Below are 20,752 nucleotides of genomic sequence, written 5' to 3' on the forward strand. Positions count from 1 at the left end.
AAAATTACTTCACTTTGCAGAGTCCAGAGCCCTTATAGACGGAAACTTGGGGAAAAGGATAAACTGGAGAGAAGAGAGCAGCAGTGTTAGAAGTCAGTATGACATTCACCACAGATAGACACAGGGAAACGCAGACAGACAGTACAAGAGGAGACCACAGGGACGAATGTGGAGATGTATATACTGTATACTGGCCTACCTGTTTGGCTGAGCTGAGAGGTGCTCCGGCTCTTGCGCGACATGCCAACGATGGCCTGCATTTTGGCACCAATGCTGGAGCGCCTCTTCTTGTCGTCAGTGCCTACCGTGCCCACCGCCGTGTCCGACTGGCTGCCGTCCGTCTTCTCCAGGTTGCACATGTCGCCGCTGATGCTTGTGCTCTTGGTCATGTTCATCCCACCCGACGGGCCCATCTGCCTGTTTTTCATTTTGGATGCAAAGTCACTGTCAGCCACCACCATTGACAGGGGGGCAGGCAAGGACAGAGGAGAGGAAGAGGACAGGGGCAGAGGAGAGGAGAGGAGAGGAGAGGAGAGGAGAGGAGAGGAGAGGAGAGGAGAGGAAATGAGAGGACAGAGGAGATGATTGAAGAGGAAACAGGAGGAGAGGATAGGAGAGGAAATGAGATAAGAGGGGAGAAGAGAGGACAGGAGAAGGACAGGAGATGAGAAGATGGGGGTGAAAGGGAGAAAAGGACAGAATTCAGGTACAGGAGTTCATGACGTACAGTATAGTTGAGTTTAGGGTTCAGAGTGGATCTGTATTCTAAAAGGTCGTTCATGCAGTGAAAGTGGAATAGTTGCATATGCTACTGAATTTGGTTCCTTATAGTTGTGCGCTAACTAGAGTTTATAGTCATTTTGACACATGAGTTTGCATTTATTTTCTATATGCTCATACACGAAACATGCTAACAATAGAGAAGCGAACGCCTGAGCCACGCTGCTGCTTCATTAACTCTGAGAAGCTTGTGCTATTTGTTTTCCAAAGCTTAATGTCATGACAGTTTCAAATGTTAATTATACAGTACATCCAGTGTCTGTGATCTTTACTCACAAGATTGCTTCTGGATTCTCATCACGATAAGCAATTATTTAGATGACAAGTTCTTTGCACCTGCTTCATGAGCACACCTGTGAATGTGTGGTTCACTTCATTCAGTTCTGGACAACCAGAACCAAAACACATATAAAAAGAAAAGTTGTCCAACATTATTCTTTTTCTCTTGCTGTTTGAAAGGAAATAGGCCACTGCCCAAATTAAGGTCTTATTTTGGCCCCGAGAGTGAAATTAACTTAAAGAGACAAATTACATCCTGTATCACAGACTCTGCATTCTTAATTGAATGAGTTACGTGTAAGAGATTACCCTCAGGGTATAATTCATTTAATAAAGTGTCTGACCTCAACCACTCAACTGTCTTATAAAGACAACTTAGGGAAAGACACGCTGATTAAAATGGGGGGTGAATCAATGCATTTTGACAATTGCTTCCATCAGTTACTTCAATTAGGCTCCTCAAAATTCCTCTCTTTCACATATTAGACATTAGTGTTCAATGCCATCATTTAAGAATTTGAAAATGATCAGAATCTAATCCTTGCACTACATTACGTCCCTCGTAGGATTTCAAATGCGCGCAGCAATATTGCACAACCTTGACGCAAATTTGTTCAAATCGACAGGAGAGAAGGTGAGAGTGAGTTAATTTAATTAGCCCCAGCTAGAGCCCGTACAGATCTTCAGCATTCCAGAGAGCACTCTTGTTAATGGACTCATTAAGAGTCTTTGTTTTGCCAGCACAGGTGAACTCTTGGCAGTATCTCCCAGCGGAAAATCGCTTGTCATGCTCATTAACAGAAAAAATGTGAAATTTGGGCGTCCATGTCCATGAGCGGTCAGATAATAATGATAGTATTCGCCATCTAACCTGTCATGAATGTACGAAGCTCATATTAATCTGCTGACACAAAACAATATTTTTCTCCGTACGTATTTGAATAAAGATAACGCCTAGTTTTGGTTGTTTGTACTACTTGCTTTGGCTGGCAGTGCAATAACCCAGACGTGCTATAAAACAACTTGCACACCTCATACTCCAGCCTATAAAGCCTATTGTTTATGCCGGTTGTCTGTGCCAGTGGGCTCTGCCATGGATCAGCCAGTACTTTAACACATAAATATTGAATGCTTATTGGAGGATTAGTGCCTTTGATCAGTTAATGCAGCCCAGAAGCTTTGAAGCAGACTTCAAGCGTCTCAACTCCCGAAAACACCACAGGCCGATGTGGTAAAGGTGACATTCTAAAATATGCTCTTTCACTATCATCACAGTGAGGCTGCATTTCATCTGGTGGACACAGGACAATAACAGTGAAATCTGCCTCTCTCATTACATCAAATATCAACAGTGGCAAGGTCAGGGAGACTGTGGCATTGCCTCTATAAATTATTGCCCAAGGATGAGTCTATTCAACCTATTTTTGATAGAAACCCACAGTCTTTGAGAAGCAGAAAAAAAACTAAATTATTATGAAATAGACACTACTGCTACTGATCTAACTGGACACATTCTATTGTTCTAAATGGACACATTCTACTGATCTAAATGGACACATTCTGTTGGTCTAAATGGACACATTCTACTGATCTAAATGGACACATTCTGTTGGTCTAAGTGGATACATGGTACTGGTCTAAATTGATACATTCTACTGGTCTAAATAGACACATTCTACTGGTCTGAAAGGACAAATTCTACATGGTCTACATGAGAAAAAAAAACATCTTGCTTGTCTGGGCACACCTTCTACTGGTTCTACTCATTATATTGTTCTAACTGCACACATTCTACTGGTCTAAATGGACACACTCTGCTGGTCTAAATGGGCATATTCTACTGGTTTACTGGACATATTCTACTGGTCTAACTGGACATATTTTACTGGTCTAAATGGACATACTATATTTTACTGAGCTAAATGGACACATTCTACTGGTCTAACTGGACACATTCTACTGGTCTAAGTGGACACATTCTACTGGTCTAAATGGACACATTCTACTGGTCTAAATGAGCACATTCTACTGGTCTAAATGGACACATTTTACTGGTTTAATGGATACATTTTACTGACCTAAATGGACACTATTACCTGAACTAAGTTTCTACCACCTTCTAATCACTCTTCTCTCCTCTTTCTCCGCCCCCTCTCACTACAGTATCATTCCTTTCCTCCTCCTCCTCCTCTCCTGGCTGGGTCTTGGCACTCGGGCCGGTCCCCACAGTGAATGTGCCTGCCTGGAACACTGTGGCTCTCCAGGGATTTCTGATTTTCAACCTCAGCCCAAAGAACACAATGTTCCCCGTCATGCAGATTGCGCGCCATGCATTTTCATCTAGGCCAAGATGTTCCCAAGGCACAAACAAAACCCTGGAATTTTTTTGTCTCGTCATAGAGTAGACAGATTTGGTTTAGTTACACCCTGTGTGAGGTCTTTAAGTGGGGTAGAGCTATAGAATATAAAGCACGCTCTATCTATGTATGTACTAGATATCAACTAATACACCACTAGAGATGCGCTGGTAAATAAAAAGGTGAGTAAACTATGTAAACATTTCCATTTAAAGACCCTATCCACATATAAATGCAGATTGATACTGCTTAGCTAATGTATACTGTGAATTTATATTAAAAAGATTTATGTCAGCCTAAAAAGGTAGGTAAACTCTATTCTGCAAATAAAAAGTTGGGTAACCAAGTTTAGGTGGGTTTACTCTCCATCACATCTCTTCTCACCACTTTACATTACTTTAACATTCAAAATAATTAAGGAACACATGGGTAAATTAAGGAACACATGGGTATGCTTTGAATATATTCAAATAATGTTTGTAATATAACATGTTTTAACTGAATAACCCTTGAAGGGCAATTTCATGAATCAATTAGCTGAATCATGAAGGCAGGATAAAAATGTACATGTAAAAGTCATCAAAGGTGTTTGCTTTTCTATAGTGCCTCCTGTCTTCCTACACTTATCTTCTCATCTTCGTTCGTCTTTCCCAGAGAAGATCGCTGCTTCCTTTTCATGTGATGCTGAGGTGAGGCAGAAAAATGGGTTTCTATGGCAACTGTGCCCCCGGCCAGAGTAATTGCATGCGTACATGCCTGTCTATACAGCCGCAAAGTTTTCACCAGTGAAAACAGAATCAAAGAGATTAAGTCTGAAGCTCATATTGCACTTTTATCATTTGCTGTACAGGTAAGTCTGGTAGAGGTTCCTCCTTCCATTCACTGGACTAGAGCTGCTGGATGGGGGTTAAAGCAAACTTCCCTTCCATCCCTGTTAATGATCCATCCCTGTCCTTCAAAATATCGGTCTTTACTTTCCCTCACATGAATGAGCTGTTACCCTTGGCAACAATATTGGATGAAACACAGATGGAGGAGAAAAGGTGAGGTGGGATTTCAAAGTGCTGATGAAAAGCTCCTTACGTTCTGGAGACCACTGGACACATCAGCTTAGAGCCGTGCACGTGTGTGTGCGCAAATGTCAGCACACGCAAGTGAATTTGCCTCTTTGCACATGATGGAAGCGTTCATGTAATAAAACCACATATGGCTAACATGCGCTCATATGCCAGACAAATGTGAAGGGGCCTGCTTTATGGATCTACATTTACACTGTGACCTCAATACATAGCAGATGAGTCATAAATAAATGTAGCTAGTAGCAATGTTTCTGCCGAATCAAATTGCTTCATTGCTCTCTTACATGGAAAAGCAGATGAGTGAAAAAAAAAACACTATTAAGGAGCTTTCCATCAGCAAGGCAGGTCCAGCATCTTATCAATCACATAGCAACATCTTGACTCCTTGAATGATGTCTGGATACAGTAGGTAGATTTCTTGAGGCTCATAGCGAGGTTGAGTATCTCTGATTACTGTCAGTTTATTGTATAGCCTGATGTGAGCGTCATCATTGGCAAGGCTTATATAACAGCATATGGACAACGCAGGTCCCTTTTCTCATCACACTCCCTAAATACCACACTGCTAAGCTCATTAAGTGGAAAACACACTCTTCTTCTCTCCCCCCATTAGGGATCACATCCTGCTTTGTAGAACAGAGATTTGATGCCTCGATACCCAGTGAGACAAACACAGCCGCCATTTGAAAGTCTTTCAATCACACAATTAGGGCGTGATAGAAAAATACATTGAGCTGCAGCATAGAGGTCACACTCTTATTTGAAATCATCTTTTTCTCACCTTCCAGTGTATCAGTGTAAAGAGGCAGTAAATCACTGAAGGACTAATTGGTAGCAGCAACAGACACATAGGCTTTTAATCTACCCAAAATATTATTGTTTACAGGTCTAAGATTGAGCAAAAATTATGCCAATGTGTGACTGTGCTTTAAAAAGTGATACCTAGCTTAGTGCTAGTTACATGCTTGCCAGCTGTGAGAGTCTCGGCAAGTAATGTCACATGTGTTAAGTGTTTTTATATGACAGTCATGGATACAGACAACAAATAGTTATCTTCCTCAGTTCCTGATTGGGTGAGTCACATTGTAAAATACACACTTGTGACTACATAACAGTTAATTTAAATATTAACATGCTAACCGAACATCACCACTCAAATCAGTGCTTGTGTGTCGCTTTGCAACCACTTTGCTTTGCTACTGGACTATATTGCTTGGTGAAAGAATGGCATTCAACTTCTCCGTGTTGTGCCTTAGCTGTTCTAAAATCGTTGTAAAACACGGCTTCTTGAGGTTTATTGCTTAATTATACTTTGTTCTATGTGCAATTGCAACACTCACATAAAAATCACATACAAGTTTTTTTTGTTTTGTTTTCCCAGTATGTGGCATCTACAACGGGCCCAGAAAATCAAATTGTGTAATGACTCACATATAGCTTACGAAGCAGAGACATTAAAGATTTATACTGTAGTTGTCATGAAGGAATTGAGGTCGATCACATAGATAGGAGTTGTCAGCATGTTAAAAGCAGGGCTTAGGTCAGTGCACTTTCAGTCAAGGAGGTAGATATTATTTGAAATTAAAACACTTTTGTTACATTCAATGTGTATTGTATTGTATTGTATTGTATCTTAATAATATATACTACATGCTCAAGCAGATTTTTGTTTTAATCAAAGCATCAGTTATTTCTTCATCCACTGTAATGAAAGTGAATTGATGGCTGGCTGACAAACTGAGTGGGAGGGTGGAGGCTTTGCAGAAGGAGAAAATGAGATGTTCTTGGCTGGCCAAGGTGATAGACAGGAGTAGTTGGAGGAATGGTGGGAGGTTTGGGTTGACAAGTTGTAGGTACAGAGCTACACTGTCTAACACGTAGACAGCAGGTGAAGGACACAGATAGACAGACAGATAAAATAATGACGCAACATCCCAGCACTGAGCAGCACAGACAAACAGTAAAGCAACATAGACTGCAGCCTCAGAACAAGCCAATAGACGGCTGTACATAGTCTCAGTATGTCTTTATCCTCCTTTGGTATATATCTGTAAATGTTCCTGTATACATTTCAATGCACAGGGTCACATTTCTGCCCTGTTCATTTAGCCTCCCTCACATAAAAGTGTAATGTGTTTTCTTAATCAGTGTGTACACACAGGTGCAGTCTTAGCAAGGTGTTAATCGTACATAAGAGTGTATTAGCTTTTAGCTTAATGTGTTTTCTCTCAAGTCCAAGGAGACAGTGAGCAGTACTAATGTTGGTAAGAAGCACCTACTTAAATCCTGCTGTGAATGCAATTTGATACTGATGACATCTTATTAGAAGGGTAAGCTAATCTTTTAGCCTGCTGCGAGAACCCATGGGGTTCCAAATCAATTTGTTCTTGAATTTGCTCTTGACATACTTCTTATATCTGCTAGCACTACACTCTTCAGAAATGGAATTATACTCCCTTGTGGCCACACTGAAATGGTGCCATGTTAAATATAGTGTTAACATGACGGAACTGAAGCATTCTGCATGCATTAACTTAAAAGTACAGTGTTCTGCACATGCACTCAATCACGTACAAGTGGTTACATTATAACCAAGCCTTATTTTTCATGCTACATAGTAAAATATGAATAGTTAACTGAATCTCTGTGCTAAATTACACCCTTTTAGAAAAACATATGAGCCACGGGTCACCATATTGAAATTAGAGGGACGTTTGTGAATTAGAGGATCACTGAGGAAACTAAAGTATTGTCAGTGGGCTGGGTGAGGGCCTTAGAGAGCCTTACCACCTCACTGCAATCTGCTCGCAGGTCATGGAAGTTATGCTTTTGCAATTACAGTGTGTTTTCTATGTGAATGTGAGGTAAACAGACTATACATTTTATCATATGGTTGACAAAGGAGTTCACCATATAAAAGTTCCACATTTTACACGCTTGCTGCACTATTTCTGCATTCATCTTAACTGCAAAACAATGCTACTGATGTAAAAAGGCTGCATGGGTTACCATACTGTCGTCTCACTATTATTATAAAGTATGATGATGATACGGGTCACCTTATTGTTGGTGGGGGGTTGGACGGGCCACAGTTACACCATCAAGGTTAGAGGATGGAGGATAGGCACCATGTGATTAGTGGACTCTGGGGAAGTCACTACACATCACCACATATACGTGCGTAACTCCAGGTTTTTACATAATAGTCAGTGGGCCATAGGAGAGCTAGTCCACATTATTGTTAGTGGGAGTCTACAGTTAGAGGCCGCCACATATGGGTAGAGTGGCTTTAGGTCAGGGATATGTTACCTGAGGTCAGTCTCTGAGATACTCCTCTGGCGCAAGTCCTCTTCATTCTCCACCAAATCCTCCTGATGCTCCTTCTCCCTCTCTACTTTCCCCCCCTTCCTCCCTTCCTGCAACCCCCCTTCTTTGCTGGCCCTTCTCCCTTCCTCTCCTCCTCCTCCTCCTCTCCCTCCCCCTCCCCCTGTCTCCTCCTCCTCAAGTACTTCCCCTAACTGCTCGTCCCCCTCCCGAGACTGGCTCCTTGATCGTAATTGGCTGAGGACGGAGACAGAAGCACGAGTGCAGCACATGCAAAGCAGAAAGGAAACCAAACAAAGCATGAATAATGTCAACTATGAGAGAAAAAAAGACAGAGACAGAGACAGTGCAGACAGTAAACAGAAGCGACTGCTTAAAAAGTAACTGAAAACAGGAATGCAGACTTACAGTAAAGCACCATGCAAATGAATCGCCTTATGCTTTGATATGACAGAACACCCAAAGAGATGCAATGTGTTTCATGTTTCAGTGTGTTGCCAGATATGGACAAACTCTCCCCTCTGGCCTGAAAGAGTAGAGTTCAACCATTTGGTTCCGGATGTTTCTAAGATGGAGCCAAACCTGAACTCAACAAAGTGGGAAAATGACACTCAGTGCTACGGGGTGCATTTCCCTCTTTAGTTTAACCATGTACAAACAATTTCAAAGCTGAAAGTGTTTGGACATGGCGACATGTATGGAACGACAGGTTCATGGCTTGGAGGGATTTGCCCATTCCTGATAAGACTGTTTGGTCGGCCTATGGTGGGGTTAAAGGGACAGACAGAGTTCACTGCCCACTGGTGTGGAGATCAGCCTACCGGATCTTGCGGTTTCCTTGCGGTCTTTCTGATTGGACAGACATGTAGCTCGTGCTGCTGAACCGAGAGGCACTACTGGTTCTCGACACAGCGGACACGTCGCTTACATCACTGTCCGACGACTTGGCCGACAGGTTATCTGAGCCCCGAGGATCTCTGCCTGAGCGCTGCAGGGACAAACAAGCAAAACAGAATATAGAAGGTTACCATCATGTTGATATCTCATGATACATAATTTTCTGTTGCTTGACTTGTGCTGTACCACTGGCATGCACAAGTCTAAAGTCCTAAGCCTAAAAATGAGTTTTGCCATTTAATGAAATATCAGTAACAATAGCCTTGTTCCAGTGTATTAACCTGTGTATTATCCCATGGAAAAATATTGTAAGTACACATTATTGTGTAGGTACTTCCTCCCTAATACATGTGTAACAACACCATTTTAATGAAGCCATTTGAATAGTGTGATGCACTGTTGTAAGTACGTTATGTATTGGGGAAAGTACCAACACAGTAATACTTTGTACTTACAATACTTTTCCATAGGTTAATACATAGGTTAATACACTGAATAAGGCCATTGTAAAGTGTTAGCGAAATGCCTTTGTAGTCTATAATGACAACTTCTTCAAAAAAACTCAAACCTCTTCAGACAGTAAGTGGTTATACTTGAAAATAAAGGGAGACAGTAATGTCAGCTATAGTACGGGACAAAAGGGCATACACTTTAAGTGTAGCCAAAAAGCTTGGGACTGTTCAAATGCCTTTGGCTTTTTAAGGACAACCATTCTTGCTTTAGAGACTTTTAGTTATGGAGGTGGGGTGATTCATGTGAATAACAGAGATTTACTAGTAATGTTCTCAGAAGAGGACAAAAAGAAACATTAAAGAAGACATTGTTACATAAGCAGATTTAAGTGCTTGCTTTAACAAAAGCACACATGGAGTATTAGGTGTACCTTTTCAAAGGCCAAAATCTATTTCAGTAAAATGCATGAAAAGAGATGTTCAATACAAAGTGATCAAAAAAAAAACACAAGGTACAAGGTTTTCACCAAAATAGGCTTCTTTGGAAGACTTGGAATGGGATGACAATTTTGGCACTTAACTGGTTCAAGTGTGAGAGAACTGAGATGTGAGATGGTGTAATTGGAGTTAAACTGGATCTGTATCTTGTCTATCTTTAGTGGAATGTTTACCCGAACCTGAACTGAGGGTTACAGTAACTGTTTTTATTGTACAGATGTTTAAGAGTAAGCTCTCAGAGGTGTTGTATAATAAGAGTAGGAGCATTATGTTGTCAATGGCACTTCCAGAGAGGATAACATTCAGCACAGACAGTGACAAGTCACATTTTAACCTGCTTTTTATAGACTGCTAACAAACACACTGGCTGCTTCTAGGGCAATAGTTCTCATACCAGCGACTTAAAAGGAAAGCAGGACAGAGACCCTTTGTCTTATATGGCTTGGCCCAGACTCCAGCCAGACACTAGACTCACGCCAGTCTCTCTAAACAAGTTCAGCACCTCTTAATAACAGAATAGTAAACACTCGCCTCTGGAGACGCTCACTGTCACATTCCATGAATTTACAAGGCAAGGCTCATGAATCAACTGAGCCTTACTCAAGGTGTTCCAACCTTTGAACTGCGTTGAGTGTTTACGTGTTTTGGTGTGTGTGTGTGTGTCTGTGTGTGTGTGTACACTGTTCAAACACAAATGCACATGCGCAATACTATGTTGCTGTGTGCATGTGTACATGCTTGACTGCTTGCATTTGTCTGCCATATGGCCTAGACCCAGTGCATGCATGCAAACAATAAGCGTGTTTGGATTGAGTACAAGGAGTACCAAAGTATATGTGTACATACAGCATATGTGGGCATGCTTTTACCTTGTGGTAGTCCTGCTCCAGTCTGGAGTCAGAGCCGGCTCCCTGCTTGTATTTATTCATCTTCAGTTTCATCTGTCTGGTCCTCTCCTCCATGTCCATACCTGAGCAGAGAAAGAGAAGAGTGTCAGAGGATGGCTGATATCGTGAGGGGGGGCTGATGGAGGGACATACTGTTATGATGAGAGACAAGCTTCTGCTGAGCTATGAGCCATGAGCTATGACAAGGACAGGTCTAATGGAAAAAGCTGAATGGGTCGGCTGTATTAACAAAAAATGCTGATTGCATAAAATACATTTGTACAATTTTGACCAAATGAATCAGTCCAGAATCAGTCACTGTTTTCTAATTTTTCTATACAGGTAGATTACGGCAAGTTTTACCTCTACCCAGGGGAACCTGCACAACATGTGCAAACAGCTACATTTACGACCAAACGCCACAAACCCAGGCTCATTTAACTTTACAGGAGACCCAATTCACATACAAAAAAGTTTGACCAAAATGCTCTTTTTTGATTCAATAATTAATATTTCAAATAACATCATTTGTTGACCCCTATCATGCAGTATACCATTTCAAAGCTCAATTACTATGAAAAATAAAATAAATACTACCTCCGATAATGCCTGTTTTTCTATGTTGTTTTACATTTTACAAGTGCGTCTAGATCAATGTCAATTCTCTGGCAGCACATTAAGTTGCTGAGCCTACTAACTGGTCTAACCCATCTCTCTCAGCCCAAAGTGAAAGGCTTGCAAAATACACATCTGCTTTTTCTAATTTCAGTGCGTCAGAACATCGTCACAACATCCAGATTGCTCTTTGACTTGAATTTAAGCGCTGTGCTTTGTTTCAAATTGCTTCAAGTACACCATGCAGTGCCAAAACATCACCCCAACATCAACACACAAACAAGCTATAACCTTGGAGATAATACATGCCACTGACTAAGAATTGTGAATTTGTCACATAACCTGAGGAAAAAACACCAAAACAATACCCCACAAGAAATACTGGGTTGCAAAATTGAAAACCTTGTGATTGCTACAGATGTTCTACTCTGCAAAAATGTACATACATGATCTTATTCTCTCAGAGCCTAAAAAACTATCATTGATAGAACTTACTCATTCCTGACAGAATAAATTATAATACTTCCCCCCAGCAGGCAGCCATTAGTTCTCCCAAAGCACAAAGGCATTGGGAACAACAGAAACATAACAGTCCAAAATACAAACTGAAATCAAGTTGGAATTTAGTCTGAGGTACAGAAATGTGAATCTGAAAATTGGCACTTCTCAATCACTACTCAGTGATAAAGACTGAATTATGACTGGCCTACCTGCACCTCCATTTTCTGGACCAGCTCTCTGTCTCTCTACTTTTGTGTTGTATGATGGCAATGAATAGAGGGGCAGTGGACACACACACACACACACAAAGTGCCATGCGTACATACAGTATGCATACAGGTCCACATACACACACAAAGAAAAGCAACAGAAACAAAGAGCGAATAAATTGCTTCTTATGAAACAATATGTGAGGCAAAGTGAAATTCTCCCACTACAGTGGAGTTTCTTCTAAGCTGACAGTTGGCTGTCACTCTCCTGATTAAATAACATCTTACAGCCTACACAGTTCTCCGCCTTCTGTAACGAATCACTTTAATTAGAGAATGATTATTCAATGCAGGGGGCATTCAGTAAGTAGCTGGTTATGTCACAGCAACATTTCATATATAGTTTTGTAATATCTGATGTTGTACAAAACAACAATTATTAAAGTCTGGGTTGAGACAATAAAGTTTATCGTCGGGAGATGAAAATGGATCCGGGACAAATTTGAGAATTTATGCCTGAAAAATTCTAATTTTGTGTGAAGCTACTAGTTATATTTTTTTGTAATGTAAGGTATGCAGAGTGATACACTCTTAGATATATATAAATACATGTTTGGTTTGATTAAATTTAACACTATAGCGATTCGGGTCAAAAAAACAAAAATTGAAAATGTGGGTCCCCAGAAAAGGAGTTTCAGCACCCAGAATATTTGTTTTTCCCACTATTTCCTTTATCTAGTTTGTTCAAACAGAACGATCAAAATAAGGCTAATTCTGCTGTAACATGCCGTGATTGTAACATATTCCCACTCCAGATTTCTATTTAAATCATTTCCCAATGATGAGTGTAGGTTTGGTTTAGAAAGGCAGAAAATAACACAGTGTCTCACGACAAGACCTGCTGCGACAAACCACACTGGCATGACCATGACCATGCTTCTATGTACTGTGAGCACACACAGTCTGTGCGGAGCAAAACGAAAAAGTGCACGAAATGACAAAGAAGCCGGGAAGCATCCTCAAGAGGACGACTGCGAGCGCAGACGCCAAAAAACGGGAATGACGGTGAGCGAAGCAGGAAAAGAAAGGACGAAGGTGAAGATGAGGGGAGGTGGGTGGGCAAGCCAGGAAGGAAGTACAGAGTGAGTAACAGCAGTAGAGGAAGAGGAAGAGAGAGAAGAAGGAGAAGAAGAAGAAGAAGGGACAGACCTGAGTTCGTCCAACTTGGTGAGTCCGTGTCTTCTGGGATCACATCACAGAATGGACAGACACAGACAGAGGAGAGGAAGATGGGTGTGAGAGGATGCACGAAGGGTGGGGTGGGATGGGGGGATGGGGGGGGCAGAGGAGAGGGAGAGGACGGAGGGAGGGCGACGCCGTCACCGTAGTCACCGAACGCTGCCGGGGCGGGGGGCAGGGTGAGGGGTCCGAGTGAGGAGGAGGAGGAGGATGGGGGGAGGGACGGGGATACACGACACGACAACAACACGACAATGACAAACAACGAACAACAAGCACAGAACACACAAACAAAATCATAGAGTACACCAAGAACACGCAAACTCCACCATGGGCAACAGTGAGAAGTCAAAATAGAGCAAGAGGGTGCGAGGCCGGGACAGGCTGAGGTAGAGGCTAAGAGTATTGTTATTACAAATTAGAAAGGGGAGGGGGAGGAGGAGGAGGAGGAGAGGTGAGTTTCTGTGCTCTAAAGAGAGAAAGAGAGCTGAAACGGTAAAGAGATGTTAATGGCGGGAAAAGTATCGAAGCTGACAAAACCAGACAGAAACAAGCTTGAGACCTTGGAAGGTGTGAGGTAGGGGGGGAGGGGGGAGAGAAAAGGAGAAGTGGGTGTCACTTGAGTCTGCGTGGGGCAACTGTGGGGAGACAGCCTGGAAAAATAACAAACAAAACAAAAAAAAACAAAAAAAAGAAAAAACAACACAAACTGAAAGCACAGAGCAGCGAGCCACACAAAAGAGAGAGCTGGCTACCTCACAGAGTTTCAGCACAAAAGTGAGACTTGACCAAAATACCGATGCAACCTTTGTGTGGTGCAGGGCGTGCATGCACATGGGTGCACGCACATTTGAGCACATATATACGCAGGCGCGCACACACACACACACACACACACACACACACACACACACACACACACACACACACAAACAGCAGCTAGCCCCATGGAAGCCGGTTACGCAACAACAAGATCGACTGCTTGCTTTCAGGCATCTCTGTTGCCTCCAATTACATATTTTCCTCGTCTCCACATTATTCATATCCTTCCTTCCACCCCTCAGCCTACTGAGACCTTGGAATATGCTGAGGAGGATTTTTTCCCCCTCCCTTTCTCTCCAAAGATGATGAGCCGTGCTTTCATTTCCCTATCATTAATCAAGACACTGCCATGTGTGTTTTGATCTTGTATAACCAGGGCGCTGCTGGACCCACATGACCGCGGTTCAGTTCAGATCGGGGTTTCAACATCGGGGTCAGTTTGTAATAAGCGTCACTCCTGACCCTCCTCACACGAGTCGGACTGTCCCCTCTGTCCAACGTTCTGTTCGTCCCGCTCCTCCAATCCCCTTAGTTGCCTTCCTGTCTAATCTCCTTCCTGGAGTCTGAACCTGACAAAACCAACAGTGACAGCTGGGAGGGCGAGAGAGCCCCGCTCGGATCATACTTAATTTTTATACCCTCTTACAGAGCATTTGCATTTAGCTCAATTAGTACTCCATTAGGGTGAATAATGAAGTGTCACATGAATAAAAAGACAATGTGAGACATCTGCCTCACCAGCTTTCATCTCTTTGTGGCAGCTAACATCATCTCATTACAGAGTCAAATGATAATCAAGAGAGCAAGTGTTGTTGTTTTTTTTTGCTTTGGCTGCATCATGTAGGTCATCAGGCTAAAAAAAACAACATTAATACACAAATGGTGGCAAAAAAGTAGCACAAATCCATTCATTAGCGTGGACATTTCTCCTGTGATTATGGGTTTATATGGCATTATCAGATCATACCAAATCTATCAAACACCCAGTTCTGAATGACAAATTATTCCAAGACTAAAGACCACAGCTAGACATGGCAGCATGGCTAAGTTGCACAGTATTACAAATTTTTACAAATAATGATTCACAGATATGTCCTTATAAAATAAGAAGCAGAACATTTCCATGTGCATTTCCATATGGTTTCACAGTGTAGAGTTGTCATTATTCTCTCTACAATAAATGCCAGCATGGGTCAGGGCCACACACACCATTACTGAGGATTGATGAATGCAAATATTTAGCCTCGATTCCTGTGACACAAAATTCTGATAGAAGAAAAAGGGTTGCACCTTTCAAGGCTTTACAGTCCTACCTGATATTCTGCAGTCTAAAATCATATACAGTCATCTTAAAGTCACAAAAGAGGTAGATAGGGGAAAGCTGGGAAAATGATGATGGGGAAAGTGAATGAGTAATGTTCTCCCCTCTATCAACAACTACTGTCGAGGTGCCCTTGAGCAAGGCACTGAACCCCCCAGCTGCTCCAGTGAAGCTGCTCAGTGACCAACAGTAGAAGACTGTGGTTGTACTGGGCAGCTCCCAGTGTGAATGTGTGTGTGACTGTATGAATGTGAGACAAGGTGTTGCTGGAAAACAGGATGGTGCTCAGTCAACCTTCTCAGGATAAATAAAGGTTTAAAAGAATACACAGAGACAGGGAGAAATAGAAGAGAATTGAGGGAAGAGAAGGAGAAAGGGAGGTACAGGGGAATAAAAGCTAAGAGAAAGAGAGCAACATGGAGATAAGGAGTTAGAGAGAGGCTGAAAACAAAGGTGGTACAGAGCGAGTGAGAGAGACTGACTGACGATCAGGCTCCCTGTCAGTCTGAGGCTTCATTACAGCTCGTATCTCAGGCAGTGGGAGGCAGAGGCCTTAGGGCTCTGTCTGATCTCCTGCTCACCCACTGGAGAGTTACTGGGCCTTGTTAGCCCACAACACCACACTGCAGACTACAGTCTGTACACCCACCGCCACACAAATTATCAGCAAACCCATACAGCAGTGGAAAACTGTGTGGATGCTGAAGACTGAAGGTTTTTAATGTCAGCGTGTCACCTAGTAGCCCAGTAAATATGACTGGACTGTTTTTATTGAGCCTTAATGCGACATAATACATGATACATACTGCATAAGTTATCCGCTAACAGAAGAAACAACCTATATCCCAAATTATCCTAACAAATCAGTCCTAACAATGAGTCAGTAAGTCAGTAAGTCAGCAAGTGACATAACAGGTCAACATAAATGAGACCTAATTTACAGGGAGATGAAGATGGATGTGTTTCCATGGAAGTGTGTTAGGGCAATGAGGCAAACGCAGTATCTCAAGACGTTTTGGGGGCATTGCCTTAGCAACACAGCATTTCATGTCTATCTATATCCAAGGATGACAGCATCTCAGCAAAGTAAACTTTACAGCACAATCTGGAAGAATTACATGGTGCGAACATGCTACTATTAAAAAAGATTATATCATCTCTGCTATGTGAGGTCATGAATCCCACTACTATAATTGGAGAGCAGTTTGTGTGTTTTGTTTGTTTGTGTGTCCCAAGAGGAGAGGAGGAGAGGAGACAAGGAGAGGAGGACAGGAGAGGAGAGGAGAGGAGAGGAGAGGAGAGGAGGAGAGGAAAGGAGAGGAGACAAGGAGAGGAGAGGAGAGCAGGAGAGGAGAGGAGGAGAGGAGACAAGGAGAGGAGAGGAGAGCAGGAGAGGAGAGGAGAGGAGAGAGGAGAGGAGACAAGAGGAGGAGGAGAGGAGGAGGTTATAAATTCTAGTTTTACCTAATCCACCTAAAGCAGTTTTCAACCAGTATAGGAGCGCTAACTTGATGATGACGTTTCTGAGATCTGAGTATCCACAGCAACATCAGCCCCACACTGCACTGCAAATCCACATCAAAAAGAAAGAGAGACAGGAATACAAAGGAGGGACACCATTCAGAGCCAGACCTGGGCAACATAATAAGAGTTTCAAATAATTGTGGGGCTCTTGGTGTGCTTGATGTATCATACCACACTTACACAAACACAAGACATTATCTAATGGGGTTTTTGAAAAGAGTTGGAGAATTTTCTCAAGCCATAGAGGAACCCATAATCAAAAAAACATCAAAAAAAGAAAAGCGAAAATTGGAGTTACAAGGTCTTTATATGGCAACAGCAATATTCAACTTCTGTGCTGTCCAGGTCTGGTTTTGGTGAGGCTGTAATCCAGCCGATAATAGAGTCCACACAAGCTGCGGAGGACAGAACCAGGATAGACTTTCAAGGATGCATCACTTTGGTAGAATATCTGTTTCCTTTTAAATGTGCGTACCTCCATATGATTCAACATCATTCACTTTTCATTTTTACTGAAAACCTTGGGCCAGATTCATGAAAGTGTTTTGAACATAGATCTTAAGGAGATACCTCAGAGGAAATTATAGAAAGTTCTTAAGAAGGCTCTTAAGTGCAATTCTAAAATATTTTCTTAAGATGAATTATCTATTATCTATTAAGAACTTCTCTTAAAAGGACCTAAAATGTATTTTCATTCATGTAAATATGCATGTTTGGCAACATTAATGCACTGTGTCTGCTAGGAACAGCAATATAACTAACGTGACCTTTAAGAGGAAAATGTTAACGGTATAGACAATATCATCTAGATAACAATTTGGAATTATGCAGGGTGGCTATATTGATGGTTTACTTAAATTAGTAACTTTAAGTATAGGAAAAGGCTCAGACACTGGTTTGGTTTTTAAGTTTCCCTGTTCCTATTTCTGAATGCCTGTGGTGACCATATTCCCAGCATGGCTTATATGAGTGCTTTACTGTTCATGGATTCATATGAAGGAGTGTTAAAAAAGTTGTAATATTCTGCCAAAGTGAAATATGGCTTTAAAAGCGGCAGATATCCACACCCAAACCAACCTGTCTCAGTGGGGGAGGGCTGTGTCTGTGTCCCCCCATCGGACAGAGAGCCATTCAGCCCTCGCTGCTGGTCCTCCCATGTCACCTCTACAGTAAGCCACACACCCAGACACACACCCAGACACACACACACACACACACACACACACACACACACACACACACACACACACACACACACACACTAGTTCACACACTACAGCAATTTGAAGGACCTTGGATTACCAAGGCTGATGTTGTTTTATGTTAGATCCTGCACAAAGCATTGTGCAAAAAGTTTTCCTCTTCCCATAATTAGAAGTCATTTGTATCTTTTTACTTTTTAATACATAGTTTACATAAAGCCATTGTGTTTAAATTGTTTATTCATAGCGGAAAGCAGTGACAAGAGAGCTAAACTTCTCTTTGCCACTTCAGCACTGAAACCATGGACAGCTCATTATCAAAGATTATGAACTTTGCTCCATCTGCTGGCCAGTAGAGGTAATAGCCTCTCAGGTTCTAAAAACATGAGGGGTTATAGTCCCCAGTACTTCTACAGCAAAGCCAAATGCACAGAATTCAATAAATATTCTACTTAATTGTTATTGTGATCAAGAATAAGATCACGTGAGATACACTGATGAATTTTCTGACTGTTTTTTGGCACAGAATTGCGAAGAACGTCTCTAAAGTTTAGTTAGACATGGCTAAGAGTGCCAACTTCACCGGAGCATGGGGGGGATCCAATATTCCATGTCTAATTGAAATGATTGGCAATTTCACAATGGAAATGGAGAGCTCTGTCATTGTAATGTGGAGATGAGGGGAATTAATTTCCATTAAAGTAGAGGGTAGATTAGGGCTTTGAGGATGTACTGGAGCCAGAGAAGGATAAAGTACCGGAGATCACAACGACAGCACTCTGCACATATTAACATCAGCTGCAGCCCTATACCACTCTAATTTGATCACTCCAACTCCAATCCAAATAAAACACACTCATCCTATATAATAGATGAAATGTGGACAAAGGGAAGTCAGACTTAGAGAAGTATATAAAAGTGGTAAATTTTTAGGCAAAGAAGATGTCACTCAAAGTAGTTATAAGGGAAGCAAAGTGGCGAGGGAATGTCACAGATGTAGAGCCGGTGTTGACCGAGAAAGCCCACACAGCAAAGCCATACCATCACACTATACACAGGACTTGCCTTTTCTCCCATTTACAGGTGGGCCTTGGGGTTTTTCCTCGCAGTCTGCTGCTAGTAAGGAAACAGATGGCGGCTTATAAGACGATGGAGCTGTGATTCATATGTTGCATATGTAAAACTCACGTGTGTATATACACACGCAGACACCCACAGAGATCACATGAGCCCATAAATGCTATTTTGCACATAAAATGCTGTGAATTTGTGGTTAATTATACTATGCATTTCATAAGAAATCTCATGGGGCAAATAATGTACCAGCTTCATACACCAATTAGGCTGCAGAAAGTCACTCTGAACACACTGATCACAGAAGATTTGAAACATTAGGAAAAAAGAGGTTGGCATTTCAGAAACCTTAATTGAATATCTACTGAGCCATTCAGCACAACTGCTATGACAGTGTTGAGTAATGGAACCATACAGTCAAAGGACAGACGCACGCCACATAAACAGATGGGAAAGTAGGAAGTGGAAACTGTGGGGAACTCCAGTTTCTGCCAACACAGCCTGGCCACTCATTCAAGCCTATGCATGAATGTACTGTACATGAACAGATAAGTGACTCTTGTCCAAAAACAAAAAATGGATTCTACTTCCTGAATAGAGATTGAGCATTTTGGATTTTAACCAGTTTCCATTTTGAATGAACACAGAAGGATTTCTTTGACTATTTATGAACAGTTTCTCTAAAACAAGGAATCGAGCAGAATCACATATTGCATAAAGACGAAGGAGAAAAACATATTGCAGGTCAGATTTCCAAGAAATAGCTTGTAGGATGGGTTCAAAGGCTGTTTGTGTAGTGACAGACACACCTGGCGGACTGTTGTGCGGTTCAAGAGGTGAAGAGTCAACAGCCCCTAGCTCCTCCCCTGTTCCCTCTAAGGAGTTGATGCACATAAACAGATAACACACAGGACAATTAGATATGTGCAAATAGTAGATGTGGCTGAACTTCAAAGCACAGCGGCGAGACGATAAAGCAGCAGGATCTATCAATATTCCAGCTTCTCTCTGAAGTCAGCGAGGGGCAATAATATGGATCCTAAGTCCATAAAAGGGCTACACACGCACGCGCAAGCACACGCACACGCACACGCACACACACACACACACACACACACACACACACACACACACACACACAGTTGCATTACATAAGCTGAGTGCCATACGGCTCTGTGGGAGCTTCAGCACAAGGTCAGATCAATACCTCCCCCCACTGCCCACACACTGCCACTGCCTCGAAAGGTAGAGAGTGAGAGAGAGAGAAAGAGAGTCAGAGACAGAGAGAGAGAGAGAGAGACAGAGAGAGAGAGAGACAGGTACACAGCCTGACAAAGAAAGACAGAAGACGGAGAGATGAGGGAGAGCATAAAGAGGAATAGAGAGAAACAAGGCGACCAAAAGATGCTACATAGAGGTCGAGACAGGTAAAGATCTTAAAGAGTGATAGAAAGATGGCACAGATACAGAAAAAGGGTGGGATCGAGAGAGCGGTGGCAGAGAGTGAGTAAGAGAGAGAGAGAGAGAGAGAGAGAGAGAGAGAGAGAGACTGGGCTGGCTGGCGGCTGTACAGAAGACTGGGAAAGCCCTCATGGACTCTGACAATGATGAAAGAGTTCTGGGAGTGCTTTGACAAGTTCTCCAGCAACGCCTGGGCTTTTTCCCCTCTCTCTATCCTCCTCTCTCTCTCTC

General features: G+C 42.2%; 1 protein-coding gene across 1 annotated transcript in view; it reads right to left on the reverse strand.

Moving 5' to 3' along the window:
* Positions 1 to 20,752, reverse strand: part of rims2a (regulating synaptic membrane exocytosis 2a) — a 102,874-nt gene that overhangs the window by 18,334 nt on the left and 63,788 nt on the right. Inside the window, exons 19-21 of the mRNA XM_071535737.1 lie at positions 10,530 to 10,636; positions 8,641 to 8,807; positions 200 to 444 (exon numbers count right to left, since the gene is read on the reverse strand). Coding sequence (XP_071391838.1) covers positions 200 to 444; positions 8,641 to 8,807; positions 10,530 to 10,636 — 519 coding nt within the window. The remainder of the gene's footprint in view (positions 1 to 199; positions 445 to 8,640; positions 8,808 to 10,529; positions 10,637 to 20,752) is intronic.

This window comes from Centroberyx affinis, unplaced genomic scaffold, assembly GCF_046629955.1.
Source record: "Centroberyx affinis isolate AG114_WGS23_722 - 3 ecotype Tasmania unplaced genomic scaffold, CSIRO-AGI_Caff_v1 ptg002760l_1, whole genome shotgun sequence".
Classification (NCBI taxonomy): domain Eukaryota; kingdom Metazoa; phylum Chordata; class Actinopteri; order Beryciformes; family Berycidae; genus Centroberyx; species Centroberyx affinis.